The 26667-nt window shown below is 50.0% G+C and overlaps 12 protein-coding genes across 12 annotated transcripts; 7 read left to right on the top strand and 5 right to left on the bottom strand.

Moving 5' to 3' along the window:
* The first annotated feature begins 208 nt into the window (after window positions 1-208).
* On the top strand, window positions 209-1737 carry AUEXF2481DRAFT_42957 (uncharacterized protein). The gene is made up of 3 exons (XM_013485528.1): window positions 209-572; window positions 629-993; window positions 1089-1737. The coding sequence occupies exons 1-3, from the start codon at window positions 536-538 to the stop codon at window positions 1260-1262; spliced, it is 576 nt and encodes a 191-aa protein (XP_013340982.1). The 5' UTR covers window positions 209-535; the 3' UTR covers window positions 1263-1737.
* A 767-nt stretch (window positions 1738-2504) lies between these two features.
* Window positions 2505-4076, top strand: AUEXF2481DRAFT_7592 (uncharacterized protein; the record flags this gene model as incomplete). The annotated part of the gene is made up of 4 exons (XM_013485473.1): window positions 2505-2818; window positions 2873-3047; window positions 3108-3237; window positions 3286-4076. 4 exons carry the CDS (start codon window positions 2505-2507, stop codon window positions 4074-4076), a joined length of 1410 nt encoding a protein of 469 aa, XP_013340927.1.
* Window positions 4077-4101: 25 nt separating this feature from the next.
* On the bottom strand, window positions 4102-4973 carry AUEXF2481DRAFT_82235 (uncharacterized protein; the record flags this gene model as incomplete). The annotated part of the gene is made up of 2 exons (XM_013485578.1): window positions 4633-4973; window positions 4102-4568 (listed from the first exon to the last, which is right to left on the bottom strand). The coding sequence occupies exons 1-2, from the start codon at window positions 4811-4813 to the stop codon at window positions 4102-4104; spliced, it is 648 nt and encodes a 215-aa protein (XP_013341032.1). The 5' UTR covers window positions 4814-4973.
* Window positions 4974-5089: 116 nt separating this feature from the next.
* AUEXF2481DRAFT_82234 (uncharacterized protein) lies at window positions 5090-7487 on the top strand. Its single transcript, XM_013485577.1, has 2 exons — window positions 5090-5585; window positions 5646-7487. Exons 1-2 carry the CDS (start codon window positions 5273-5275, stop codon window positions 7115-7117), a joined length of 1785 nt encoding a protein of 594 aa, XP_013341031.1. The 5' UTR covers window positions 5090-5272; the 3' UTR covers window positions 7118-7487.
* Window positions 7488-8124: 637 nt separating this feature from the next.
* Window positions 8125-9447, bottom strand: AUEXF2481DRAFT_32096 (uncharacterized protein; the record flags this gene model as incomplete). Its single annotated transcript, XM_013485498.1, has 1 exon — window positions 8125-9447. One exon carries the CDS (start codon window positions 9445-9447, stop codon window positions 8125-8127), a length of 1323 nt encoding a protein of 440 aa, XP_013340952.1.
* A 588-nt stretch (window positions 9448-10035) lies between these two features.
* Window positions 10036-12022, bottom strand: AUEXF2481DRAFT_47889 (uncharacterized protein; the record flags this gene model as incomplete). Its single annotated transcript, XM_013485556.1, has 2 exons — window positions 10036-11694; window positions 11747-12022. The coding sequence occupies 2 exons, from the start codon at window positions 12020-12022 to the stop codon at window positions 10036-10038; spliced, it is 1935 nt and encodes a 644-aa protein (XP_013341010.1).
* Window positions 12023-12366: 344 nt separating this feature from the next.
* On the bottom strand, window positions 12367-14627 carry AUEXF2481DRAFT_42950 (glycosyltransferase family 90 protein). The gene has a single exon (XM_013485527.1). The coding sequence runs from the start codon at window positions 14253-14255 to the stop codon at window positions 12450-12452; it is 1806 nt and encodes a 601-aa protein (XP_013340981.1). The 5' UTR covers window positions 14256-14627; the 3' UTR covers window positions 12367-12449.
* AUEXF2481DRAFT_32093 (uncharacterized protein) lies at window positions 14584-15569 on the top strand (the record flags this gene model as incomplete). Its single annotated transcript, XM_013485497.1, has 3 exons — window positions 14584-14604; window positions 14638-14673; window positions 14841-15569. 3 exons carry the CDS (start codon window positions 14584-14586, stop codon window positions 15567-15569), a joined length of 786 nt encoding a protein of 261 aa, XP_013340951.1.
* Window positions 15570-16425: 856 nt separating this feature from the next.
* AUEXF2481DRAFT_32092 (uncharacterized protein) lies at window positions 16426-17466 on the top strand (the record flags this gene model as incomplete). The annotated part of the gene is made up of 1 exon (XM_013485496.1): window positions 16426-17466. One exon carries the CDS (start codon window positions 16426-16428, stop codon window positions 17464-17466), a length of 1041 nt encoding a protein of 346 aa, XP_013340950.1.
* Window positions 17467-19574: 2108 nt separating this feature from the next.
* Window positions 19575-20885, top strand: AUEXF2481DRAFT_47887 (uncharacterized protein; the record flags this gene model as incomplete). The annotated part of the gene is made up of 1 exon (XM_013485555.1): window positions 19575-20885. One exon carries the CDS (start codon window positions 19575-19577, stop codon window positions 20883-20885), a length of 1311 nt encoding a protein of 436 aa, XP_013341009.1.
* An 822-nt stretch (window positions 20886-21707) lies between these two features.
* On the bottom strand, window positions 21708-24920 carry AUEXF2481DRAFT_32090 (uncharacterized protein; the record flags this gene model as incomplete). The annotated part of the gene is made up of 4 exons (XM_013485495.1): window positions 21708-23696; window positions 23749-23837; window positions 23890-24053; window positions 24106-24920. The coding sequence occupies 4 exons, from the start codon at window positions 24918-24920 to the stop codon at window positions 21708-21710; spliced, it is 3057 nt and encodes a 1018-aa protein (XP_013340949.1).
* A 214-nt stretch (window positions 24921-25134) lies between these two features.
* On the top strand, window positions 25135-26542 carry AUEXF2481DRAFT_42947 (carbohydrate-binding module family 63 protein). The gene has a single exon (XM_013485526.1). The coding sequence runs from the start codon at window positions 25573-25575 to the stop codon at window positions 26275-26277; it is 705 nt and encodes a 234-aa protein (XP_013340980.1). The 5' UTR covers window positions 25135-25572; the 3' UTR covers window positions 26278-26542.
* Window positions 26543-26667: the final 125 nt, after the last annotated feature.

Genomic DNA, 26667 nt, shown 5'->3' with positions numbered 1-26667 from the left:
TACTAGTGATCAAGATTTCCCAAAATCTCCTGTAGCTGACTCAAGCTCTGGACTAAGCAGCTTAGACTGCCCGAAGTAGATCTTTAAGTATCAAGAAGTATTCAAATGCATTTGGAATATCAAAATATCTATTCGTCATGGAGATATTGTCGTCGACATCTTGTCGGTCTCTTGTCGGGAGCATGACCCTGGCTTTCTGACTTGTGGCCCACTGGTGACGTAGTTCATTGCGAGAAGATCGAGCGATAGAGGGGGCAGGTGCAGGCGCCAGGATTTGGGAAAGCGAGCGCTGCGGCTCCAAAGGAGGCAGGTCCTTCTTGACCGACATTTTGATATCTCTCTTATCATCGACGTCCGTATCTGGTCTTTGGACGCTGTTTTGTTTGGAGTCTGTCCTGTTCCCCTTCTTTTCGCTTCTCTGGACTCGACAGGAGGCTTCTCGCATCGCGACGGAAGCGTTTTCTTGAGAGAGAGAGAGAGAGAGAGAGAGTCGACTACGCGATCAATACACCAAAACGCAAAAATGACGCGACGAATGGTGTATGGTATAGGGCTCTGGGTCTTCCTCGCCGGTATGCTTGACACACTTCCCTCTCACCTTCCTCACTCTGCTGACTGACCCTCACAGCCGTTGCCCTTACCCTCACCTCCATCTCCCTTCCCTCGTGGCTCTCCTACACCTCCCCATCCTCCTCACCAACCTCCAAGCCTATCCACGTCTCCTACGGCCTGCACTCCCGCTGTTCATCTCTGACCGGATGCTCGCCCTTTCCAGCTCAGGAAGACTGTCATGGTGAGGATCGCTATTTCTGCTCCATGTGGAGGAGTGTAGGCTTCTTGATGAACTTTTCGGTTGTGCTCGAGTTGGCGACATTTGTGTCCTTTGCAGTGGTTTTGCTGGGAGGAAGGGGCAATAGGGAGAATGGGTGGAAGATGTGTGTGGGGTTGCTTGCTGTGGTTATGGTGTGTCAGATTGGTGCCATGGGGATTGTGGTAAGTTTCTTTGCACTCCTACTCCAAACTCTTTCAAGGCTTTTTTGAAAGAGAGAGAGTTGTGGGAAGGATAAAGTGCTAATGTGTGTGCACAGGCTTTCCTTTTCGATCACGATAACCGCTTTTTCGTTGGCTGGACATTGGATAAGAGTTGGATTCTTTGCACGATCTCTTGGATTGTTATGGCGGTGGATGTTGTGGGTATGAGTGTCGCTGCAAAGGTTTTGCCTGCAGAGGACGACTATGAACCTATTCCTGATAGGAGATGATGGAGTGAATACGATGCAGGTTGACAAGACGTCGATATGACTGCTGGAATCTACACACCTGACGACTACACACGCACAACTACTTGCTTACCGCCACGAAAGAAGGCTTAGCATATGATCTACTCTTTAGCAAGTCATTACACATAACCCACCTCTCCACAACCCTTTTCCTCCCTCCACCTCCCAACACCTTCTCTCCCTCCCATCATCAAAGATCCCCCGTCAAAAACTGCGCCCTCCCCATCCCAAAGCTCCAATCCTCCTTTTCATTCCTAGTACAACTAACCACCAAATCCGTCTTTGGAACTCCACATTCTTTTTCCAATCTTCCTGCTAGCTCTGCGTATAAAGCTTGCTTTTGTGTTGCATCTCTGCCTTGTTGGAAGATTTGGATGAGGATGAGTAGGTTTGTGCGGGGGTAGTCGAGGTTTGTGTCCTCGAAGATTAATTCGTAGGGTTCGTGTTGGGTTATTACCTTGAAGTGTTAGTCTGGGAAAGGAGTAGGAGAGGAAGAAGGAGGCAAGGGGATGGAGAGGCCATTACTTGATAACGATCTCTAGCCGGAGCTGCAAATTTGTCGAGAATAATCTCCTGCACCACATCTGCTAGTTTTTTGATCTCTTCTGGTGTGCGGACACCTCTGATCATGTCGATTTTTACAAGAGGCATGGTTTTTCTTTTGGTTTATTGATGATTTTGAGAGATTGAGATTTTGTATAAAGAGGGTGAATTGTATGAAGCGTGTGAGAGGAAGGAGATACTTGTCTTGAGTTTTTACATCGAGTATACGTCAGATTATCGCTTTTGGAATTTTATATACTTTCTCGTTCTAGAGATATGGTATCCGCAGTAGCCGCGCGACCGTGATGGGTTGGAACTATTTGTGATGCTTACTGGCCTTCGTCATAGGTCAGGTCTACCTCGGTTGTTGTGGCCGAGCGGTACCGGGATCTCCCTCACGAGAAGGGCGCCGAGATAGGTGGTCCTTTTGCGATAAGGTCTTATCGGTCATAATTGCTGCTTGTTATCGCCAACCACCTTTCCTCTGGGATCAGAAGAAGGGCGCAGAGAGTGCCTGAAAGTCTAAACACGAGTGCTGCTGCTGAGATCACGCTTGGAGTTACTCGATTGGGATTACGTGTCTAGGTGTGACTCCTTCTTCGTCCTACACTCTTATCAACTAGATATGCCTTGATTCTACCTTCAATTCGCTTTTATTCTCCCCTTCGTCATCTGTCCATCATGTTTCTGGTTTACCTCATCCCCTTCCTTGCGACAGTGTATTTTGTCTATACACGTCTGGCTTCACCACTGGCTAAGCTTCCTGGCCCGACATATACAATATTTACACCTTTGTATCTCATCTACAACGAATTCACTGGGAATCGACGAGTCTACATTGATGACCTCCACACAATCTATGGCCGTGTCGTCCGTATCGGACCTAATGAAGTCAGTTTCGCAAGCTATGAAGCCATGAAGGAAATTTATACATCCGGCGGCAGTGGCTTTGACAGAACAGAATTCTACGAGCTGTTTATGCAGTTTGGGACCAAGTGAGTTGCTTTCTGATCCGCGATGATATACATAGAATGCTGATGGGGAACTAGGACGTTGTTTTCAATGCCGCCTAGAGGTGAACATAGTCAACGTAAACGTATTCTTGCGGATCGATATGCGAATACGAATATCATGCGACCAGAGACCATTGACGCATTGACTGAGCGTGCGAAACAGTTTTTGGAGAATTGTTTGGCTGAGAACGGGGGTGATGCTGATGTTTATGTGAGTTTATCCGGTCATCTTGAAGGGCTTGAGTGTGCGTTACTGATGTGTGAGGGACAGGTGCACTTACATTGCTTTGCACTGGATGGAGCTTCTCAGCATTTATTCGCTCCTTATGGCACTAATTCTTTGAAGGATCCTGAGGACTTCAAGATTATGGAAGAGATGTCTTATGCGGATAGTCTGAGAGGTGTGTAGCTTCTGCAAATCTTGAGACGTAACCACTGACAGCTTGGAGCACCTTACTTGGAATACTACGCGCCGAAAGTCGCTGCTTTTTTCGACAATCTTAACTCCAAGCGTTCGAGATCAGTACCCCTGGCTAATGACTTTGTCCTCGACGCTGTCAAGAAGCCTAATCCTGCATCATATTCTTTGCTCTCAAAACTGCATTCCAAAGCTTCCGAGCTCGAGGAGCTCTCAGCAGCCGCGGAGAGCATGGATCACCTGGCTGCAGGGATCGACACAACAGGCGACGGCTTATGTTTCCTCATGCATGAGCTTTCCCTTCCTCACAACGCACACATCCAGCACAAGTTGCGAGAAGAGATTGATGGCAGTCAAGGCAAAAGCTTTGATCAGTTGCCGTATCTGGATGCTGTCGTCAAGGAAGGCCTTAGGGTCTTTCCACCTATCCCAATGAGTTTTCCGCGCTATTCACCGGATGATGGAACGACACTGGATGGCCACTATATCCCTGGCCATGTCATTGTTTCGTGTCAGCCATTCACGCTTCATAAGGACCCGGCTGTCTTTCCGTCGCCTGAGAGGTTTGATCCACAGAGATGGCTACAAGACAAGGGAGAGCTTGAACGCAATCGTATGTTCTTCGCCTTCTCACAAGGCGCAAGGGGATGTATTGGCAAGCATTTGGCTTTGGCTGAGATGAAGATTCTGTTGAGAGAGGTGTATGGAGGATACAGGACTGGATTGAGCAAGGAGAAGGCGAATATGATCCTGGACGACCAGGTCATTTCTTCTAGACCCAAGGGTCAGAAGTGTCGGTTGGTGTTTGAGAAAGTCGTTTAATTTTCCATGTACTCATGATGGTGTTTTATGCCTTCTCCAGAGCATAGACATTATATGTCACTCCCCCGACCTTGACATCAGTATCTTGCTTCCAGCCCTCAGAACTGAGAGCTTCTTCTCCCAACTCCGAAATCGAAGGCAGTCTCTCGCCAACCTGATACCTCCTTATCCACTTCCCCTCCACTTTCTCCTCCCTCAAAACATCAAATCCACCCTCCCTCTTCCTCAACACCTGGAACCAATGCCCCACTTTTCCCATAAACGTAATCCCATTCTCATCTTTACTCCTCAAAATCCACGCTGGCTCTCCAGAAGCAGGAACATCAAGATTACCCCAAATCTCCTCATAAGCCTGAACTTCATCATTGTTATCAGGATTAGGCATTGAGCCTTTTTCTAATGCGTCACCGTTTGGCAGGTCTTCGAATTCTCCGATATCGTCGTGGGGTTCGGTGTTTTGAGAGCAGATTTCTTTGCTCCATTGGCATCTCACTGTTTCCAAATATCAGCACACAAGATCTGAGCGAAGGGTGCAGGGTGAAAAGGGGAAGCTTACATGGTGATTGTGAGAGTACTTTGCGTTTACCGGCCATTGCCCAATCGATACCGCCATCTGAGTTTGAGATTCTGAGATCGACAAAGAAGTCGCCGACGTCGAGGACGAGGGTTGAGGTTGGTTCTGAGGGCTCGCCAGGGACCCAGCGGAGAGATTTGCGGTAGGAGAGCTGGACGACCATTGTGTGATGATGATGGGACTGTGGAAGATGTGCGAGTTGCCAAATAGAACCTACCAGGGCAAGATGGCTTTTAAAGCAGTTAAATTGATAGTCTAGCTCTTACACATACCCCTCTGAGACTAAAGAGCAAGACGCGTTTATTGTGAGCGACGCGACATCAAGGTAGTGGGGTCAATGTAAAGGCAAAAGAGCTCGAGTCAGGGTCACATCTCACCCCCGCCCCTCCCCCGATATCGCCAAGAATCTCCTCAACCTTCCCGTTTCGTCTACCCATATCGCAAGTCTCTTCACCTGTCCAAGTCATATCACACTACAGGTCAGGCACTTGCTGCTATCTGACAGCATACATTGACAAAAAAATCCAACATTGTCTATCAGAATGCGGCGTAGGCCACCCTGAGGCATCATCGACCCCCCCCAAAACGCCTTACAGCCACGCACAACACAGTCTGGCTGAGAATGGCCGATCAGAATCCCGAAGCTTTGGCTTCTACCACCACACCTTCCGCTTCCGTCACAGCTCCTGTGACACGTGCAGCACAGCATAAAAGATCTTGGAGCGGTTGTGCAAGATGTAAAAAGCGCAGGCAGAAATGTGATGAGCAGAGACCTGGTTGTGGGAGATGTCAAGGTGCTGGTGTAGAATGTGTTTATGAGGTTAAGTTGAGATGGGGTGGGAGAGCATTTAATCAGTCGAGGTTTGGGGCTTGTATTTCTGATGCTGGAGGTGCTGGGGTTTCTGAGGATAAGGTTGGGAAGGTGAAGAAACTTGGTATGTTATGGGGATGTGGGGGTTTGCGATACAGAGAATGTGTTGGCTGACGAGGAGCAGGGAATGTGAACCAAGGATTTGTTTATACCGTGAATAGCTTTCAGGTGCAACCTCAGCCTCCGAGAGTTACTACGGCATCAGCTCCGCCTCCTGCTGTACAAGCACCATTGCCACTTGAACAGCCACAGGATGATTCGACATTGCTAGATCTACCACTGGACATAGATGACTCTCTGGCCTTGATCCCGACATCACCCTCGGAAGGACTTCTGCTAGATGACTACAACCTCGACTTCTTTCCTCTTTTCGTCCCGGTGGATCCGTTCGTGAATTTAGGAACACTGGACAGGTCATTGCTCGACCATTTCATCAATGGCACATCCCATGTCATCTCATGCCATGCCAAAGTCCGAGAAGACGTATGTCGAGTTATCGTTCCTGCCGCTCTGCAGAGTCCAACTCTCTTTTACGCCACAGCTGCCCTCTCTGCGATCCACCACAAGTCGCGTCTCGGCTTCGGAAGCGACACCTTGCGACAAGATCCCCTAATATCCCGCCTCCTGACAAACAGTCTCTTCGGCCTTCAAAGCGACTTGCTGGAAAAGGATGTCAACAAAAGTAGCGTCCTCCTAGCCACAATCCGCACACTTTTCCTCTGCGAAGTCCATGCCGGTGGCGATAGGCCTGGAACCTGGCGCGCGCACTTTGAAGGTGCAAAAGCACTTATGCTAGATATAGAGTCTTGGGCCGGCTACTCGTCCAAGCAAAGAGATAGCACAAGATACTTTCTCAAGCGCTGGTATAACATGACCGAAAGCTTTGTAGCTCTAACCACTGATGGTCTGGCTTCTGGTCAATTAGCTAGATTCGGCCCTAGGACCTTGGATGGCGACGAAGAGGAAAAAGTCTACTTGGATGAATACGCAGGATTCGCCACCGACCTGACTCCAATCTTCCGCGAGATTGGAGCAGCGGCTTGGGAACGACGGAATGAGCTTCAACCCACCATCCTCGAAGAAGGCGACCTAGACGAGGAAGCTGCTTCCCTAGCTTCTTGCATCTGGGCTCGCTTAGACGAAGCAAAAATCCTACCTCCCAAGTTTCGCCCTGGTGTTGAAGAACAGTTATCTTCTCGTCAGAAAAAGGATTTCTTGTCGTGTAATGAAATTTGGCACCACATGGCACTAATCTACATCTACCGGCGTATTTCCTCACACCCTGCTTCCTCACCACCGGTTCAAAGCTCTGTGCATACAATCCTCACCTGTATAGAGAGCTTGACAGCTACAGCTGGCCTAACACCATTAGTGGTTATGACAACACCGTTATTTGTTGCTGGATGTGAGGCTCAAGGAAACGACCGCGATCGTGTAAGGGTACTGCTAAGAAACATGTTTAACCTTTTGCACATTCCCAACATCCATCGATCATTAGAGGTACTGGAGAGCTTTTGGGCGAGTACGGAGAAGGGAGAAGCACAGGATTGGGATAGCTTCATGCATGACCAGCATTGGGACTTCTTGCCTTATTGAAAGGGCTCTCGTCAAGGAATCGACCTGGCTTTGTGGCAGCACCAAAATCGGGCTTTCACTGCAAAATGCAGAAGACTGGCAGATGAAATTTGGGCAGACTGGTGCAAAGTCCCAGTAACTAGGAAGCCTTGCAGCTTCTGCAGTTGCCATCGGTTTGGATATGAGTGGAGCATGGCGACGTGATCGGGATTGACACGTTACATGACGTCTAGAAAAAGCCATTCTAGGTTCCCAGTATCGGGGCATTGTCACGAATTCTCAGGGAAAGCGAAAGATGTCCTCGAAACTCGAGCGATCACGACCTCATGCGCGCCAGAGCATGACGCCGCATATCATGGCGCAAGCCACATACCCAATCAAAGCCCCCAGTCGCCCAGACCAAGGTGTGGACGAAAAAGAATGCCAGGATCTCTCATTTGCCATGGAGGCCCCAAAGCAGGGCCCTCTTTCTGGATCGAGGGCCTTCCAGCCTTGAACCTCAGGAATTAGCAATTACAAGCAAGACCAGGAGTTTTTGGAAGTTTTCATCTATCAATTCCTACACCACTCCCAAGAGGCGGAAAAAAAAGGAAGAAAAGGTTGCAATACAATTGTGGGAATGAGGGTGATGTCTTGATACAATGAATCAGAACCAGAAAGATCAAGGTTGAGGTATAGAGAGTATAGGGAGAAACTGTTTCGTTGTGTGCAATTTGTGTGTGTGTGCTATGCTATTTCATCCTCATTCCATCTTCATGCTTGTGTTCATCCTTATTATATCTTCATGGTTGTGCTCCTTCTTTGACGTCATGCATGCTTACTCATGTCCTTCAAGTCTCTCATCATTAACAGTGTACCAGACACCCTTTCCACATCCAGTGCTCAATTTCTTCTCATATCATCTTCATCTTCGTGTGTTGACCAGTCCTCGATCAACTTTCCCTTTGACCAGTCCTCGATCAACTTCCCTTTGACCAGTCACAGCCTCTCATCATCCGCTCTTTTCCTCTTTGAGCAAGTACAGTCTTTTACTCGCTATCACTCCCCAAACTATCCATTCCCCTTCTATACCCAGCCATAACATCTCTACCTCCCTTTTTCTTCTCTCCACCTCTGACTCTCTCGTATCTTCCACTGCTGCCTGAACTCTCGTATCTAGGTCCTCTGACTTGTTTGGTGGGGGATGCAGAGGTGTGTCTGCTGGAACTTTCGCGTCGTTCGGCTCTGCGTTGTTCTCTTCTCTGCTCTGGGGGTACAGCAGGGGATGCAGCAGGGGAAGCAGCAGCCAAAGGACGATAAGCATCGTAATAACTGCTATTCGTGCGGTTTGTGGTGGATGCGGTGTAGGTTCCTGTATAGGTTGTGGAAGTCTCGTCTGGAGCGCCACTAAAGGAATATTCTCTCTGTCTGGGAATTGCCTTTTTCTTCGGACTCGAGGAGCGGGAACGTGATGCTTCTCTCTTTACACTCTTTGGCTTTTCTGGCGTATGAGAGGACTTCTTTGCCACTGCGGCGGGAGGAATAGGAGAGGCGGAAGTAGTTTCTTTGGCGAGGGCGGCGGCAGCTCGTTCGGCTTCCTTGCGCCATTTTCTCTCCATGCGTGCTGCATCTTCTGCTGCTCTCTTCTCTGCCTTTTCCCTCTTCTTATCTTTGGAGTGCAGGATTGGCGCTGCGGAAGAAGTGTCGGTGACTGTGTCGCTGCGATCACTCTGAAGGTAAGAAGTTCCATCTGCAGATCTGTTCATGCCACCCACTCTGGCAGGTTTCTCATGTTTATAGTCGCGGAGGTCTCTGTCGCGGTAACGGCGTGAATGATCAGTCGTGGTAGGAGCAGCTGTATAGCCACCTCTGATTTTCGCAGCTCTCTTCTCGTTGTTGTGGTGGTTGCGAGAGATTGAAGTCAACGCATCACTCTGATCCCCTCCAGTGTACCGCGTAAACCCATCAGAGTAATACACCGAATGACTACCCCCAAAGCCCCTGACCGCCACAACACCCTTCCTCCCCTTCTCATCCCACCCCACCACACTCTTCGCCGCCATCCTATCACTCTTCCTCGGCCTCTCCACTACCGACTTGGCCGAATAAACCGTATTCCCAAATTCATCCCTTTTCCTCAAAACCTGAGACTTCCAATCTTCAAAATCGCCTTGCTGCCAGTGGAAACCTCCATGTTTGGCGTGGAAGAAGAACCAAATGCTGCCAATTACGATGAAGAGGAAGATTAGGGCGAAGAGGGAAAAGTAGATTTTGTTGTTTACTTTGCTGGGGTCGAGGCAGCCGGCGCAGGGTGTGAGGGTGGTTGCTGGCGCGCGAGAGAGCAGATTGTGGGATGGATGGATGGGTGCCATTGTTTGGAGTTTTACTTTTGCGCGAAAAGAAAGACTCGCGGCTTTTTTTCGCGTTAGGCGTGTCTGTGGAATGTGGTATGGTCGTCAAGGCGTATCCAGATTGCGGGGATGGACGTTGATGGTATCGATAAAACCACAACGGCGTCAACGAGGATGTTTGGAGATAGACGTTGTGATACAAAGTTTGCGTGAGAACCTGCGAAGAACAGACGCGCAAAAGGTGGAAAAGAGAGAAGTGCGGAAGAACAAGAGCCCAATATGCAGCACGATAAACAAGTCGCGAAATGGCTGGCGAGATTGAGAAGGCTGGGAAGTGGTTGGTTTACGTGTCGATCAACACCAACTTTCCCCACGGCAACCAGCCCAGCTTTTCGACCAGGGTCCTGTCAATCAAGAAACCTTGATTTTGGTGCATCACTTCACGCATCGCCAAGTGACAAGTCACCTTGAAGAAAGGAGTCGGTCTTTTCTTCTGATATTCCTTTCATTCACATAACCTAGTAAAATCTCATCTCTTTTCGTCCCATGCGCCATGCAGGTATCGACATCTAACCATATCCCGTTGCGCCGCTTTCACAATCCCCATCTTTACATACGCTCAACAGGGCTCAAACCCAACAGGCGCATACCGTTGTAAAGAACCTGGCGAGCACACTCGTAGAGTGCTGCACGAGCCTTCTTGACCTCAGGCTCGGCCTTCATGACATTCAACTGCTCGTAAGAACTGCTCAACATGTGTGTCATCTTGAACAGGTATGTCAAGACAGTAACAGGTTCTTGTGTCTTGATGGTGTTGGTGAAAGTGTCGGGCCATTGTGCCAGCGAGCGAATAACGTCAATGGCGTGCTTCTCGCTCAACAATGACCAGTCGGCGGATGCAAGCTGCTCAGATGTGAACTCTGCTTTGCGGGCGATCGAGCAGAGACGGGCGTGTGCGTATTGGAGATAAGGTCCGGTGTCACCCTCGAACGATGTCATGCGGTTGATGTCGAATTCGTAGTTGTTGATACGCTTGCCGCTCATGTCTTGCACCATGACGGCTGAGATACCGAGTGTGTCGGCCGTCTGCTCAGGGTTCTCAATCTGGACGTATTTGTTCTCGTTGCTGCGCATGACGTCGTGCATCTTCTCACCGACATCGCGAAGGATGTCGTCGAGGAATTTGGCAGTGCCCTTGCGAGTAGACATACCCAGGACCATACCAAAGTTGATATGCTGGCACTTCTTGGCAACCTCTGCGTACTCGTCGCCCATGACTTCGAGAATCTTGAAGAGCTGGGCCAAGTGCAGGTCTTGCTGCGAAGCGACAACGTAGATCATCTTGTCAAAGTGGTACTTTTGGTGACGCTCAACGGCAGCACCAATATCACGGGTGAGATAAAGAGTGGTACCGTCACGCTTCTTGACCAGAGCCTTACCCAACTTCTTCTGGTACTTGGTCAGGTCGACAAGGACGGCGCCCTCACTCTCCTCACTGACACCCTTCTCGGACAGAACCTTTGCGGCAGTCTCCATGCTCTCGTTCTTGACCTGCGACTCACCAGAGTAGTCGTCGTAGGTGATGTTGAGACGGGCATACGTCTGCTTGTACTTGACAATGGAGAGGTCACGGAAACGAGCCCAGATGCCCAGAGCGTCCTTCTCGCCATCGGCCATGCGCTTGAAGTAGTCACGAGCTTGCTGGTCGATTCCGGTCTTCTCAATGCGCTCAATCTCGGCCTTCTGCTCAGAAACATCCTCGTTCTTGGCCTCGAGCTCGACAATCTTTGCCTTGAGAGCCTTCATCTGCTCAGCCTCATCGTGTGCAATGGCGCTGACCTTGACGTAGACCTCGTAAAGATGACCGATAGGGTTGGCCTCCAGGGCCTCGTCGCTTCCGAACTTTTCGAAACCAATGGCCAGAACACCGTACTGCTTGCCCCAGTCACCGAGGTAGTTCATGCGGGTGACATCCCAACCAGCAGCCTCGTACAGGTTACCCAAGAAACCTCCAATGATGGTAGAGCGCAAGTGACCGGCGTGGAAAGGCTTGGCAATGTTGGGAGATGAGAACTCGACGATCATCTTCTTCTTCTCTGAGCTGGGGTCCTTGGGGTCCTTGAGACCAAGGTTGGGGTTGAAACCATATTTGTTGCCGTTCTTGAGGATCGAAGGGAGGAGGAGCTTAGCGAGAGGATCGGGCTTGAAGAAGAAACGAACAAAGGTCTTTTCCGCGACGGGAGGGAGGAGGAGCGGTGATTCGGGGAACTGCGCAAGGAGTCAGCGGTGGACGGGAGGTTAATGTTGAGTGCATAGTCACCTGTTCCTTGATCTCAACAGCAAGAGCGTCGGGCTTCTTGCCCTTGATACGGAGAGCAGGCACGGGCAACATCAAGTCGCCGTAGTCCAGAACCTGAGTCCATTGCAGCAGAGGGTAGATCTGCTCAGCTCCGAGACCAGTGATGGGAGCCAGCAGCTCAGCAATGTGTGTACGGTAGATGTCGACCTGGTTGTATGTGGGAAAAGTAGCCAAGTTGGGAAGCTGAGGCACTGAAGACAGGCCCAGAGTCTGAAGCGAAGTAGTGAGATGCTCCATGGTGACGCCTGTGCGATTGCTAAAGTCGAAGTTGGATGCGCGTCTGCTATGCGACCAGCCTTGGTAAAGAAGTGGTCGGGTGAATTGAAAATGAGTCTTGATGTGAGAGGAAAGACCAAGGAAAGATGCTGCTCGTTTGACTTGGAACGCGCGCATACACGACGTCTGATTGAAATGACTGAGAATGAGTCGGAAACACTTTTTTGGTTGGAAAACAGTCAAAAGCCCTCCACCAACTCCAGATTCGACTGCAACTCTTGGCGTCGTGACTCATGCCGCAATCCCTTTTTATACCCGGACACAAACGACAGAAACGACAGAAATGACAGAAACGACAGAAACGACAGAAATGACACAGATGAGGAAAAAGCTTGTCATATGTATTCTCGAGACATTACATTCATTATTAGTAGTCATCCGCAGTGGACTAGCCATGGCTATCTGCCAGCAATATGCCCTCCATCTCACTGACCCATCCAAGCTTTTCTCGCTCATCATCACACACTCTTGCATACTCCAACAGCAGTCTGAAGACATAGACTTGCATGTCTTCTCGTCGAAGTACAGTCTCTGTCCATTTCTTGCCTTCCAGCGCTATTCTTTTCGCTGCTGCGTCGCGCCCGTTGAAAAAGTAATGCATGATGCCGTAGATGTCGACAAACGTGTTGTCCATTGGCACAAAGTGTTTCCACGGCATCATTCGTGAATCATGCCATTCATCGTATATAGTCGCCTTGATGGGTAGAGATGTTGATCCGAGGAAGCCACGATAACGTCCGGAGAACGAGTTGCCGTCAATGTCTGGCAGATACTTGTAGTTGTATTGCTCGCCCATGGGCATCGAAGGTTTGACTTCGTAGAAGGCATCGTCATAATCGCAGAAAGGCGGTCGTGTGTCTGGGAAGCAGAGAAGATGGACAAATGCCGCATCCGCAGACTCTCCCACCCACTTCGCCAGAGAGCCCGATGGCAAATCATATTGACCTGGCTCGGGAAGTTCAAAATTGGGTTGCTTGCCGTTCTCCTCAGCACGGGCAATGCTGGTACTGTTCATCATTGACACAAAGCGATGGCGTTGGAAGCGCGCCCATGTCGTATCCTTATTGCGACCCCCAGAAGCAGCACCACGCCATATGATCTTGTTTGTCTTCTTGTGCCACTCGTGCCCATGGTCATCTCCACCCGAGTAGAAGGGATCGGTCGTCCAGTACATGGCTGGCGGTAGCAGAATCTCATTGTTCATTGGAAGCTTCGAGCCGCCAAATAGTGGCATGAGCTTCTTGGAGTTCGAGATTGAGATTGGCTCAACAAAGGTACCATGCAGACCTTGAAGCTGAGGATGTTCGCAAGGCTGCTTCACGTAGGTCCAATTCGCGACGTAACCCTCGTGGCTCTTCTCTGGGTACGAGTTGTTTAAGGGGGGAAAGACACTGTAGTCGACTTCTGCCTTGTATGATCGAGCAGGCGAATTTGGATGGCAGCCTATCACAGCGCGATCCCAGTATGGTCCACCTTCCCACTGAGGGTCGAAAGCGGGGACTTTCTCATCTTTACTGACAGACGTCTTGCCAAACTTGCGCACCACCTCGGAGGCCGGCACAATGTGACGTGTCTTCTCTTCTGCAGTCATGTATTCGTCTATCGTCTCCCATGGTACCACGACACGCGATTCATCCATGACGTTAATCGGCATGTCAAGGTCGGGTAAATGTTGCGAGATGGATCCAATCATGTTTTCCCAGAGATCCAGCCAAGGTCGTTGTTGATCGCTAAGCTGTGAAGTGTTGCCATTTCGAACACTGATCCGGTGGAAGATGTCGCCGGCCTGCTGGCGAATTGTGTGAGCAGGTATGGCCCAGAAGGGGTTCAAGTCGTGGTATACGCGGTCGAAGAAGTCCTCAATGACCAAAGCATTGTTGTCTTGAGCGAAATGGTACCAGACGTCAAAGCCTGGCGGCGGTCGTCGGCCTCTACGGTCTTCGTATGCGCGCACAGCGTCGGCCAGGGTATGCGACTCTTTCTGCAACAAATCTTCTTGTTGGCGATCCGCCTCTTCAATCAGATCATCAATAGGATGGTGCGGTCGACTTTTCACTGGAGCCTTCAGCGACACACTCTCCGGGATATGAATGGCGTCGGCATTGGCGTAAAAGAGTATGCTAAGGATGAGAAGAACTGCGGCCAACAGCAAGAGCTGCGTGAAACGTCCGTTGATTCGAGGAGCCGTCAACATGACGGACAATGACAATCCGGTAACGCGGCCGCCGACAGTACGAATGTACCTATGCCTTCATACGATAAACCCTAACTTCCTCGGAGAATTTGGTAGCACGGGTGGAGAACCCTGATGTCGTAGGATGGATGCGACAAACAATAGCAGAGTAGTCAGGACAGCGACAAACGTTAGCAGAACGCGATGGATGCCGCCACGAATTTGTAGGATTCAAGTAGCGCCTACGTGCTTCCAGGCCCGCCAAGGTCCTGCATTGGCAGCAAGGACCAGGAAATCATCAATTATTCCCACGCTTGGGTCAAGACTGACCTCGCAGACGGTATTCGCCATGTTCAATATCACTGCATCGGTGATTGTGACGCTATAAAGTGCATTGAATCAGTGCTGCTCGACTCGAGGCATCAAAGGTGCAGACAGGGTGAGCTAGAGGCTTCGGCTTCTGCTGACACGGCCCGGCTTGGCATCGTCATTTCGCTTTTCCATCCGCCTAAGTGTACAATAATTAACGAATGCCATCACACAACATTTCTTCTTCAGATCGCTCTTCGTAATCACCTTCTGAAACAAAGACTCTATTATCAACAGAACAAGGAACCCTCCAAGGCAAGAACCAGAGTATATCTTCGACAACACAAGGAAGCAATAGCTGCAAGGTCAAGAATCTATTATCAGCAAAACAAGGAGAAGATCAAGACTAGGCGTCTTGAGCAACGACCCATCAGAGTCGAACGTTGGAAGGTTAAGCGTACCGAGCAACTAGAAGAGTCAATACTCTACTATGTACAACACAAGGAAGAGATCCTGGCTTTGCGGGAGGCCAATCGTCTCGAAACTGCCAAAAAGCGAAACGCCCATTATGAACGACACAAGGAAGCGCTCAAAGAAGTAGCAAGAATCTGTCTTGAGCAACACAAGGAAAAGATCAGCGCCAGGAGGAAGATGAAATATTGGAAGCAGAAAGAGACTGCTGTCGCACAGCCCACGCTGGATTTTGAACAACACAAGAAAGAGATACGACGTCTGCTCAACAAGAAGCACGACTCTGATACTCGAAAGCGATTTGCCGAACGCCAGAGAGAACTTCGTGCGGCTGATCCCAGTCTCGAGCGACGCATGAGTATGAGACGCTGGCTAGTACAATGCGCAGAACGAGAAGCTTTTGCTTGGAAGACACACATACCGGTTGTGTATCCTGAAGAACTTGACAAGACTTGCAGTGCGTGCAGCAAATCAAGGATCGGAGGTTTCAAATTCTGTAAGTTTCTGACCGCATGCATTAGGGACGCTATTGCTCGTAACTTTGTCATGGCGTGAGATTTGAGTCACTCTATGATCCCTTTGTTTCTGGCCGGGTAGTGTTATAGGCATTTAAATGGACGGTGCATCGAAGCTAGGTTTCCGATCAAGGTCATGAGCAAGTGGCTAATCATGTTCTCGTTCTAGAGTGGCCCTCTATTACTGATTCGGAGCTTTATATGTGTCATCCTTGCTACTCTGCAGACATGCGTCTCGCAATGCCCGCAGGCCATGAGGACTATGTTTTTGGTCATGGCGAACCGTTGCCCAAATCCTAAGCTGCCCATGGAAGAATGATATGACCTTGCTTCGTTACAGAGTATCCTATCAGGATGCAATCCCAGACTCCACTCTCGGCCTATTCTTGTCTGGGTTACAGGCTTGATCGACTAAGCACGTATCATTTCCTAGCCAGTGGCGTCCAGCCAAAAGTCGAACATGCGCATCCCTGACAGAGCCTGTTGCTCAGTTTTGATACGGAACATCATAACCGTGCGTAGGGTTTTCGCATTACCTCTGAGAACGACATGCCATGATCTTTCCGACTGCCGACGATAGAATATACCAGTCTCGCGGTCTTGGCATAAGAAGTAAAACCAGAATAGCTCGGGGCCGATGATCAACACGCACGCTCTATCAACCTCAAACTATCGCTTCCTCCTCAATTATCTATCCGGTAGCCTGATTGTCTCTTCGGGACCTTTCGAAAAAATTCCAGTCATGAAATAACAAGTCAGCAGTTGTTTCCTTTCTCGTCCTTAAAGGGTTTATCCCAGTCCACGTTTCCTTCATCTGCCCCGTCACATCGCCAAAAGTACAGAAAGTCACGATACTTTAGCAAAACTTCCAACCATCAACTCGACAGTTCCAAAATATGCCTACCACCAACACAACAAAGCGCGTCTCCTGGGCTTATCCCTTGATCAAATCCACTCCTCTCGCTACCCAACAAACACCAGAGCAGGGAGGGCAAAACTCGACCTTGGCTGGCAAGTACAGCGCTCGGTCTAGCAGAGTAAACAGCCCTACTGCAGCCGATAGCTTGCGCGAGATACTCCTAGGAAAGTCTATGTCGCCTTCACCTTCATCCCTGGCCAGCCACATGGAAATCCCAAATGTAAGCAACGACCCTAGCATCAATTTCTTTGCTCAACAAGAACAAGATGCCAACGATACACAAGAACAAGCACGCACAGAACAAAGTCATCGCGAGAATCAAGAACACGATAATGACACTCACCGCCGCCACGACCGTGAGCAAGAAATTCTCTCCCGCGACGCTTTCTACTCAGACTCTTCACAATACAACTGCTGGAGCGCCTACTGTAAATTCGCCGAGACACTCGCCAGCTGCGATACGGCACCCTCTTCTGATTACTTCTTCTCAACGAGCGATGTTTTGGTGTCGCTATTCATCCATTGCGATCTCACCCAATACGGCACTAAGAAGATGTTAGCCGAGGACTTGCTGCTGCAGCTTATTGACCATTTCCCTCTCTGCACGCAATTTAGATTCGCTGTCTTTTTGCCTCGCGAGCAAGTCGAGCAACAAGCAAGCATACCCAAAGCGTTAAAATATCTCTTTGGCACATTTGACGCTTTGAGCTGTTTCGACGTTTCTCTGGATGGAGCTATTACCGATATGGAGACCAAATTCGTCGCGTTGCACTGGTTCCATACAAGACGGTTACGCCACGATACTGTTCAAATCCACAAGGATAGTCTGCAGAAGGGAACCTTGACTCCGAGGGTTGAAGCTGATGATCTGAACAACGAACCTATGATGGCAGACCGGCTACTACCACAACCGCCACAACCGAAGACTACACAACCCATTGACATCAAGTTTCCGAAACAAAAGCATGTCAGCGATGCTTGGATCAGACCTGCCAAAAATCAGGCTGTCTGGGCTTGAAAACATCTCGAGTTCGGAATCTCGGCACTTGGGTTTCGGGAGTTCATGGTTTGCTTTTTGTTTGATCTGGCTATTCGGTTTTTTCTGGTTTACATTGCGAAGGCTCTGATCTTCTCGAGCTGACTTTTTCCTCTCGCAGTGTTTCTGTCTCTTTCATCCTTTTGAGACACCTTTTCCCGAATAATCCATGCCTGATCAAAAAACCAATTTTCGCTTTCGATGTGCAAGTATAATGCTCGTGAGGAAATGGCTGACGAAACATGGCTTAATAAGAGATCCGTCAGATGACCCGAGACCGCCTGGCTATATTCAAGTCCTCTTTGTGAGTAACCCCGACCTTACTGACTTTGGTAATTGCAAAGTCTAGCAAATATCTAGCTGAACACTTTACTTTTCTCATTGATGCATTTGCATACACTTTTGCACGTATTCACATGCGGTCGCACTATTATCAGCGTCGAAAAATCATCTTTCTTCTAGAGAGAAAGACTATATAAACATCTCCACCCACTCAATCGAAGGGCCACAAGCAGAAGAACCGCAAGGCCAAACTGTCGACACAGATGATATCCCCACTGCATCATCTGTGTCTTCCACACCGTCAAAAAAAGGTTTGTGTCGAGGATACACGGTACATAAACGCTCCGGGTCGACGAAACTCCATATCTTGATCACAGACTGCGCTGGCCGTTGCAGAGTCACTGTCACCAGAGAGCCAGGGGTATGCAGCGGAGTCTCTAATAAATCGGTGGGTAGGTGAAAGCCTCGGGTTAATGACGCCACAACTGTATCTCAAGATGATTGTCCTCAGATTTTCAGACAGCGATCACTGGAGAGTGATGGGCAGATCACTGCGTTATTGACCCGAGGTTGCCTGCCTGGCAGTAGAAGTCACGGTAATCTGTTACGCAAACGCCACGGGTCGACGACGTTTCGGTCTCGTCGTCGTGAGACTACAATGGTCAATTAAGAGCGCCTGGGAAGCGATAAACGGAGCGCGGTAGGGAAGCTGTATCTTCATCGACCCGAGGCATTTCGTCTGCTTTGATCAAATTAACGTGGGTCGCAGATATGGCTGTAGGTGATGGTCGGTGCCCTCTCCAAAGAATCTGGGGGTAAGATCGACGTTGTTGGCCTGCTGGTCATGGACTGCTGACATCAAACCGGAGGTGTATCTTAAATCTCGCTCCAGCTGTAACATGTAAGGTGATGGATGATGGAGAGTGATGGTGTTCAGAGACATATTTCACCCTCGCACAACTGTGCTGGAGAGATGTGTAGCTAATACCACTCAGTCGACACAAGAGCAGAGATTTCTGTGAGTGTTATTTCATATGCCATAGATGCTGGAATATTGATGCCTGCCACTATAACGAATGTTCTTGGAGCCATGACATGAGATGTTCACTGTCTATATGCTGAAGTAGATCGATTGCAAAGGCGGTGGCGTACTGTTCAAGTGCGATGCTTTGAGCCTACCCTATAAGTTGATTTAATCGCCCTAGACTCAATTCCCCAATCAATGCTTATGTAACTTCAAGTCCTAGCACACTTTTCTAATTCATTGGGGACATATAAAGACAGACTGTCACTTTAAGCTGTATAAGCCTCGCGATAGCCGCACACTCTCCACTTATCGACGCTCCAGAACCTTGACGTTCGTTAGCCACTTCCCCATGACCGGCTTTTGGCCGCCGATAGCCGTGCAAGCACAAAAAAATCTCAGGGCGTGTAAAGATAACACAAGGCGTAAGGCGTGATATGAATGCAGGGCGTGACTTGAGAGATAAGAATATAGAAGAAAAAGTCCAATTGATAATTGAGAGGTCGGATAGCGGCCTGTTCAGGACGCAGACAAAGATACCTTGACTCATTTCTGCATCACTCCTGTATCGGCGGCGAGAGGCTTTTGACTATACAAATACCTTGTGACCCCACAGTTTAGGTGCTCTTGTAACATCACTTTTTATCGACATCAAACATCGCTTCTCAATTGATACTTCCAATTCCCTGTGGATCATCGGTGAACTCAAATAGACTTCGCATTGAATCGATAACAACAACAACAACATTGCACTCCACGCTCCAGAGACGCACACGTCGCCAACATGAGCGCACAAGACATGACACCTCCTGCCTCTGGCACCGCCACACCTACTGCTAAGTCATTGACAAAGGCCGGCATTGAGCACAACCTCGAATCAAACGCACAAACCGCACAGCTCGATGCTTCTAAGCTGAAGATCTCCCTGACCACTGCGCCGAGGGACCCTCCTGCCGCCGGCAGCGAGGAACTCAAGAAGATGCGCACCTGCACCGATCACATGGTCACCGCGCGTTGGACCCTCGAAGATGGATGGGAAGCTCCTGAACTCAAGCCTTACGGGCCTTTGAGCATCATGCCTACTGCTTCCGTTCTTCACTACGCCACCGAATGTTTCGAGGGTTTGAAGCTTTACCACGGGGAGGATGGCAAATTGCGTTTGTTCCGTGTCCGTCGTAACTGCGAGCGTCTGCGCAGAAGTGCTGCTCGTATCTCTCTTCCTGACTTCCCTGCCGAGCAATTGGAGATTCTCATCAAGAAGTTGTGCGCTACTGATGGCCCCAAGTGGCTGCCCAACAAGGGCGGCTTCCTCTACTTGCGTCCCACTTTCATTGGCACAGATCCTGGTCTCGGAGTTCAGGTCCCTAAGGAGGCTCTGCTCTACGTTATCATCGCTGTCTTCCCCGACTGGTCGGATCCTCGCAACTTGCCCGCTGCTTCGGCCGTCAACCCCGATCTCAGCGAGAAGGTCACCAAGGCACAGGGTCTCAAGCTTCTTGCCAGCAAGGAGGACTCCATCCGCGCATGGCCCGGTGGCTTCGGTTACGCAAAGTTGGGTGCCAACTACGGACCTTCGCTCGTTGGACAGGGCGAGGCTCGCGCTCGTGGTTATGATCAAATTCTCTGGCTGTTCGGCAACAACGGCAGCGTCACTGAGGCTGGTGCCAGTAACTTCTTCGTCGTCTGGAAGACCAAGGAGGGCAAGCAGCAACTCATCACCGCACCTCTTCACGACAACCTGATTCTCGAAGGTGTCACTCGCGACAGTGTTCTCAACATCACAAAGGAACGTCTCAGCACCTCTGAAAGCGCCGCAAAGTACAACGCCGAAAGCGTCGAGGTCATCGAGCGCAAGTTCACCATGCAGGAGATCCTGGACGCTTACACCGAGGGTCGTCTCGTTGAGGCCTTCGCTGCCGGCACAGCCTACTTCGTCGCTCCCGTCGGTCTGATCGGCTGGAAGGAGCACGAACTCGAGATCCCCCTCGCCGAGGGCAAGACCGGTGTCTACGCCAGAATCATCCGCGGCTGGCTCTCGGACATCATGTACGGCAACGACAACCACGAATGGGGTGTTCTCGTCGACGAAGCCTAGATTGCCGACGACGACGAAATGCCATGGCACTTGACTTCCCTGTTCTTCAAGCTTATTGTCGGTCTACCTGTTGCTATCGCACTCGATCTCAAGTTCGGCCTCTGCGAATTGCTGCATGCGAAAGAGTGTACCGCTTCTGACTCTTTTTCGCTGCTGGGACTGTGTGCAATTCTCGTCGGTGTTGTTATGGCCGAACTCGCTATGAATGTTCTAGTCGTCCAGGGCTGCATCATTGGTCTAATCAGCGTGTGGAGATGATTGAATGCATGGTGTTTTTCGGGTCGATCTTTATTGTCCGGGAGATGATTTCATGCGCGATATCTTCTCAGGACAGACGACTACTCTGGCCCAGCTGATCAGGTTCAAGGTGTTGTTCGGAATATGGAGTCCCTGGAGTCAAAAGACACGCTCGTAAAAGGGGCAAGAAGCAGTTAGTACATCGTTCACTTTGAATTCATGATAACCACTCGCTATGAATGAACTACATCGCACCCTCCTATCTGTTCCTGATTCTATGCATGCACATTTGTCTCCATGTCACCTTGTATGTAGAGCCTCTCTGACGATGAACACGTCACACACAGCTGGTTCGAGGCGCAGTAGCTCTAGACTCGCCGTGGACGTTAGCCAGATGGGTCGTCTCCACGATACCTTTATCGATTTTCCAGGAAGCCTCCGCCTCGTCAAGAATGCACTTTGCCGTTCTCAGCTCGATCTTGCTCTATATGCATTGACAGGTGAAGAAGGAGTAACTGACAGGATAGTCGTGTATACAGTAAGGTGATGGACACTTGTCTCGTCATTTCGTTCAGCACGGCTAGCCTAAGCATACCCCTCCATCGGCTGAGCCCACGCATCATCAATCAAACTCTCCTCCATCATTTCCTCTTCCATCCTCCCCAAATCCATCTTCTCAAGCTCCCTCGCAAAGAAGTCTTGCTCTTCCGTCACCAACTTCCTATCTACGCCCATCTTATCAGGATAGTGGTGTACATTCCACCAATGCGTAAGACTTCTCAACGACTGTTCAAGAGGCAAAGCTTCCTCGACCGTGCCATCTACGTCGCCAGGTCCTGCTCCTCCCATACCGCCACCGCCGCCGGAAAGCCAGTCGTCGCGAAGTTCGGAGGGGACGGAAAGCCATACTGCGGTGATGATCTTCATGTTGCTTTGACGCCATTTTCTGCCGCAGTAGGGGACTTGTGTCTTGAAGAGTTTGAGGGTGTAGTATCTCATCATGTCCACGGGGACGCGAAGAGATTTCTTCAGCACGTTGGAGGATTTGTATGACACCAAGAGTAAAGAGCGGTGTGCTTTGCGCCGAGTAATCTTTTGCAGCACACGCAAATAGTTGATGTAGGTGAAAGTATTGCGGTAGGAGTATGTCTGGATTGGTGCTGGCGGAGGTATCTGTGTCGGATAGCCGAGTTCGTCGACTTCAGGTGGGTGGGTGGTGTAGTCTGGCGGCACTGAGCTGGCAGAGACTTCAGAGATTGCTTCTGACTCCCTGCGGAACTTAATCGGAGGGGGCATAGCTTCGTCTTCGGATTCCATGGTATCGTCAACCGCCACAAATTCGGATGGAATTGGGTTCCGCGAATTTGCGCGACAGAAGCTGAAGAAGTCGAGTTCTGGTCTGTCGAGCATAAAGTGGCAGGCACGTCCTATATCTTGCCATTGCCATATGCGCAGCACTGCAATAATGTATCCAGAGTCTAGAAGCAGCTGATTCAGATACTCGAATCGGAGAACATGCGACAGCTTGAACCATTTCAGCAGTAGCAGCAGAATGGCCGATACAGCCTTGCCGGTAATTTCTGTAGACCGTGAAGCATCAACTTGTTCCGCAGAAATTGATATGCCGTCGGGGACATGTCCGTTCTCGAAAGCCGGTGCTTGCGGATTGGCGGTAGTATCCGCATAAACTCTTGCCATGCCCTTAAGCAAAACAAATACGACGGACTGCATTTGTGGCAAAACATCGCGATAGAAATTTGCTACTGCCTCCAAGATCTTATCGTTCTCAGACAGCGGTTCTTGTATCTTTGGTTTCTCTGGTGATTCCGATGACTCCTCGTCGTCAGAGTGAGAGACCCCATTGGTCTGAGGCTCATACAAATCAAATTGGTCTACGTCAGAGTCAACGTTGACATCGAACCAGCCTCTCTCCGATCTCATGTAGTCAATCCTGGTGTCCCAAAGCTGCTTCATTGCTCTGGTGGCTCTCATTCGTTTTGAGAATAGTTCTGCAGCTTCGAGTATTGAAGCAGGGACATCGCTTCCTCTCCACTTTCTGCCTGCTAGGGCATCTTGCAATTCGGTAGAGCCTTTACCACCTAAGTCGTTGCTTGACTCATCCAATGGTGGGTAAAGGAAGGGGAACATCTGATTGGTCTGATAATTTTGCTTTTTACCACCTTTGCCTCCTGGACCAGCAGGAGAAGGTGGAGGCGATGGTGCTGGAGTGGCGATATGAACCGCTTGATGTAGGATAGAAGAGCCATGAACACCAGTTCCTGTCGATGCAGTATTGTCATTGCTATCGATCTTTGTTTGTCTGTGACGAAGCGGAGGCAAGATGGTGTTATTCTCAGGCTCGAACGCGAATAGTGGCGGCGGCGGTTGATACGCAGGATACTTGGATGTAATCTCTTGTCTGAAGAGATGATAGTCGAGGGGCGAAGCAGTAATGAGAGGATGGCCTCGCTCGTCTTTCTCGCCAATATTCTCTTGGAAAGAATGCTTAACTTTATCGGCTGCCTCGATACCGCCAAAGGAGATCAAGATAGTCTTCCATAGTAACAAGAAGATCTTCGACTAGGTTAGCGCCTGGGTATAAGACATTCACATGCTAGAGTCGTACCTTTGTCTGTGGCACAGGAGCAAAATCGTCCCATCTCATTTGGGCAATCATGTTCGTGCAAGTGATCAACAAGTCGGGCTTGATTAAAGCTTGTTGCAGGGTAAGCTTAGAAGCGACGTGCAAGACGAAAGATAGACTTACCAAGTTCTCTGTGCAACACATGAGCGTCCGGTGTGCCCTCAGAAATGCGACTCAATTCGACAAAAAGATAGACTAGAGTAAGTGTGCACCAAACATCGATACTTTCGTCACCCTCCGTGTACTTTGGTGAAGCGGAGGCATCTTCGTTCTGAGCAGAGGCAGTGCTACAAGGCGTTAGGACTAACGCATGAGAGCAAAAGGAGATGGCAGACTCACAGATCTCTTTCACAGACCGACTTCATCAAGCCATAGACAAGTGGCACAGCACCTTGCTGGGCTAGCATGCAGAGTGTGTTGATCATTATTTGGATTTGATAAGTAGCACCGGCATAGTTGGGAAGGCCGGCCGTGACTTGTGGTTGGTTTGAGCCTAGGACTGCGAAGAAAGGATTTGGCGTCTCTCTACCAGCAGTCTCTTCCCACGTACCCAGAGAAATGTAGGTCAAGACTTGGAGAGCTTGGTTCTTTTGGTGAGGAGTGCCGAGCTGTAGGTCGTGCAGCAGATTTGCGACAAAAGCCATACCCATTTCAGGGGAGGCAGTCCAATCAGGTACGGTGTCTCTAGCAGTGTGTGCCCTCCAAGCGTGTTCGAATGCAGCATTGATTTGGCATAACTTGGCCCTCTCTTTCTCGCTGTAGGTAAACCATTCTTCGAGCTCAACGGGAAAAGATTGCGAGTCGCGGTACTCGAAGTCGTAGACGGAGGATAGCGGAACAGGCTGTTGGAGATGGGCCTGTAGGACAGGGAAGCCAGCACGGAGATTCTTGAGTTGGGCAAGAGTCAGAGAGTCTGGAGGATCCTGGCTGGGGTCTATGTCCGAGACTTGGGACTGCGGCCTGGGCGGCGGCGCTGACGAGTTGCGATTCAACAGCGGTCGGCTGGACGTGTCGTTACCGGTGGGCGAGTCTGCGGGTGGGATCACGGGTGCATTGTCGAGGTGCAGCTGTTCGGCCGTGTCCTTTGCCGGTGTGACGATGCTGTCGCTCTCTTCCTCAGGAGCCTTGACTGCCGGGTTTTCGACCTCGTCCATGGTGGATGCTTATTAGGATAGACGCTGCTTCGGTTGTCGTTTCGGTCATGAATTCGTAGCCATGGTCTGTTGGGCGGTGCGACTTCCTTCCTCTCGACTGGGCGCGTCTGTTGTGTTCGTCGTGTTGTCTTTCACATGCATCACCTTCAACTGTGGCTTGACCGCTTGTGGCTGTGGCTGTGCGTCGCCGCTTTCCGCTCGAGTTTGCCCTTGCCAAAAGTCGATCAAACACGCTGCGAAAGTCCGTCGCTCTTTCCTTGCTGTCGTCCACAGAGAGCACCGGTGCCTGAGACAATGGCGAGGCCGTCGATTCTCATCTATCCCTGGCATTTGCTTTGACGTGCAGTCATCGCTTCTAGCCTCGACCTCCGATCCGCCATTGTCCCGCTGAACCATCTTTCCTCGTCTAATGAATATGAAACGAGACCCGCCGCCTGTGCAAACTCCTCTACATTAGACTCATGTACGCAATGCCGCGTACCTCCAATTCCGTGTCCTCACGACGTCCATCGGTTTTCTATAAAACACTCTATCACGTCTGTTGTTGAAGTCTTTCTTTCTCTCATCTCAATCCATTCTCTTCATCTTCGAGTCAATCTTCGATCAATATTAAACCCAAGACAGCGGGTTCTGTCTTTACTTTCTTTCGAAAATGCTCTTCTCCCTTTCTACCATCGCCGCCATCTCGGCATTTGCTTCTACTGCTCTCGGAGCTGCTCTGCCTGTCTCGGGCAACCCAAACACCATCGCCAAGCGCGCTCTGTCTGGCGAGGCTACCTTCTATGGTGGAAATACTTCTGGTGGACAGTGTTCGTTTACCGAATACACCCTTCCCTCCGGTGTCTACGGAAGCGCTCTCTCAGACTCCAACTGGAACAACGCTGCTAACTGCGGTGCTTGTGCCTCTGTCAAGGGGCCTAACGGCAAGAGCATTGTCGTCATGTTCACCGACCAGTGTCCAGGCTGTGGTCCCAATCACCTCGATCTCTACGAGAACGCCTTCACCGAGCTGGGTACCAAGTCTGCCGGTATCATTGACGTGACTTGGGACTACGTTGCTTGCCCCATTACTTCTCCTCTGTCCATCCACATGAAGTCTGGAGTCTCGCAGTACTGGTTCTCTGCTCAGATTGTCAATGCTAAGCGTCGCACCACCAAGCTCGAGATCAGCACCGATTCTGGCAAGACTTGGAAGGCTGCTGCCAGAACCACCTACAACTTCTTCGAGATCTCCAGCGGTTCGGGTGCTACCTCTGCCTGGATCAGAGTCACTAGCGAGACTGGCTCGACTGTTACTGTCAAGAACGTTTCACAGACTGGGGATGTCAGAGCTACTGCTACCGCCAACTTCGCCTAAGCATATTTGCATTCGTGGCCACAGACACTCAACTCTACTCGGATATGGCTAAGCCACAATTCCCTTGGGACTTGGTTTACGTGTCGCATCTTAGATAGTTATACATAAGTGGAATTTTCTACCAAGTATGTCCCTGTATATCAATTGTCCATGTTGGGTTGACGTCGTTTGCCCTTGACAAGCGGCAATACCTTGACTAGATCGTGACCCCGCCAGTGATTCGATCATCGAGTATAGGATATGCTTGTATGCAGAACATCATTACTTGCCAGTGTTCACCTTCCTCAAGAGGACTAAGTCGATGTTATCTAGACAGCCAGTCACAAGTAAAGCCGACGAGTCGTGGTGTTGGGTTTGTCAAAAGTGACGGTAAGCTCGGAAGTCCAACGG

This window comes from Aureobasidium subglaciale (assembly GCF_000721755.1).
Source record: "Aureobasidium subglaciale EXF-2481 unplaced genomic scaffold scaffold_21, whole genome shotgun sequence".
Taxonomy (NCBI): Eukaryota; Fungi; Ascomycota; class Dothideomycetes; order Dothideales; family Saccotheciaceae; genus Aureobasidium; species Aureobasidium subglaciale.
This window is presented reverse-complemented; position numbering and strand designations above follow the sequence as displayed.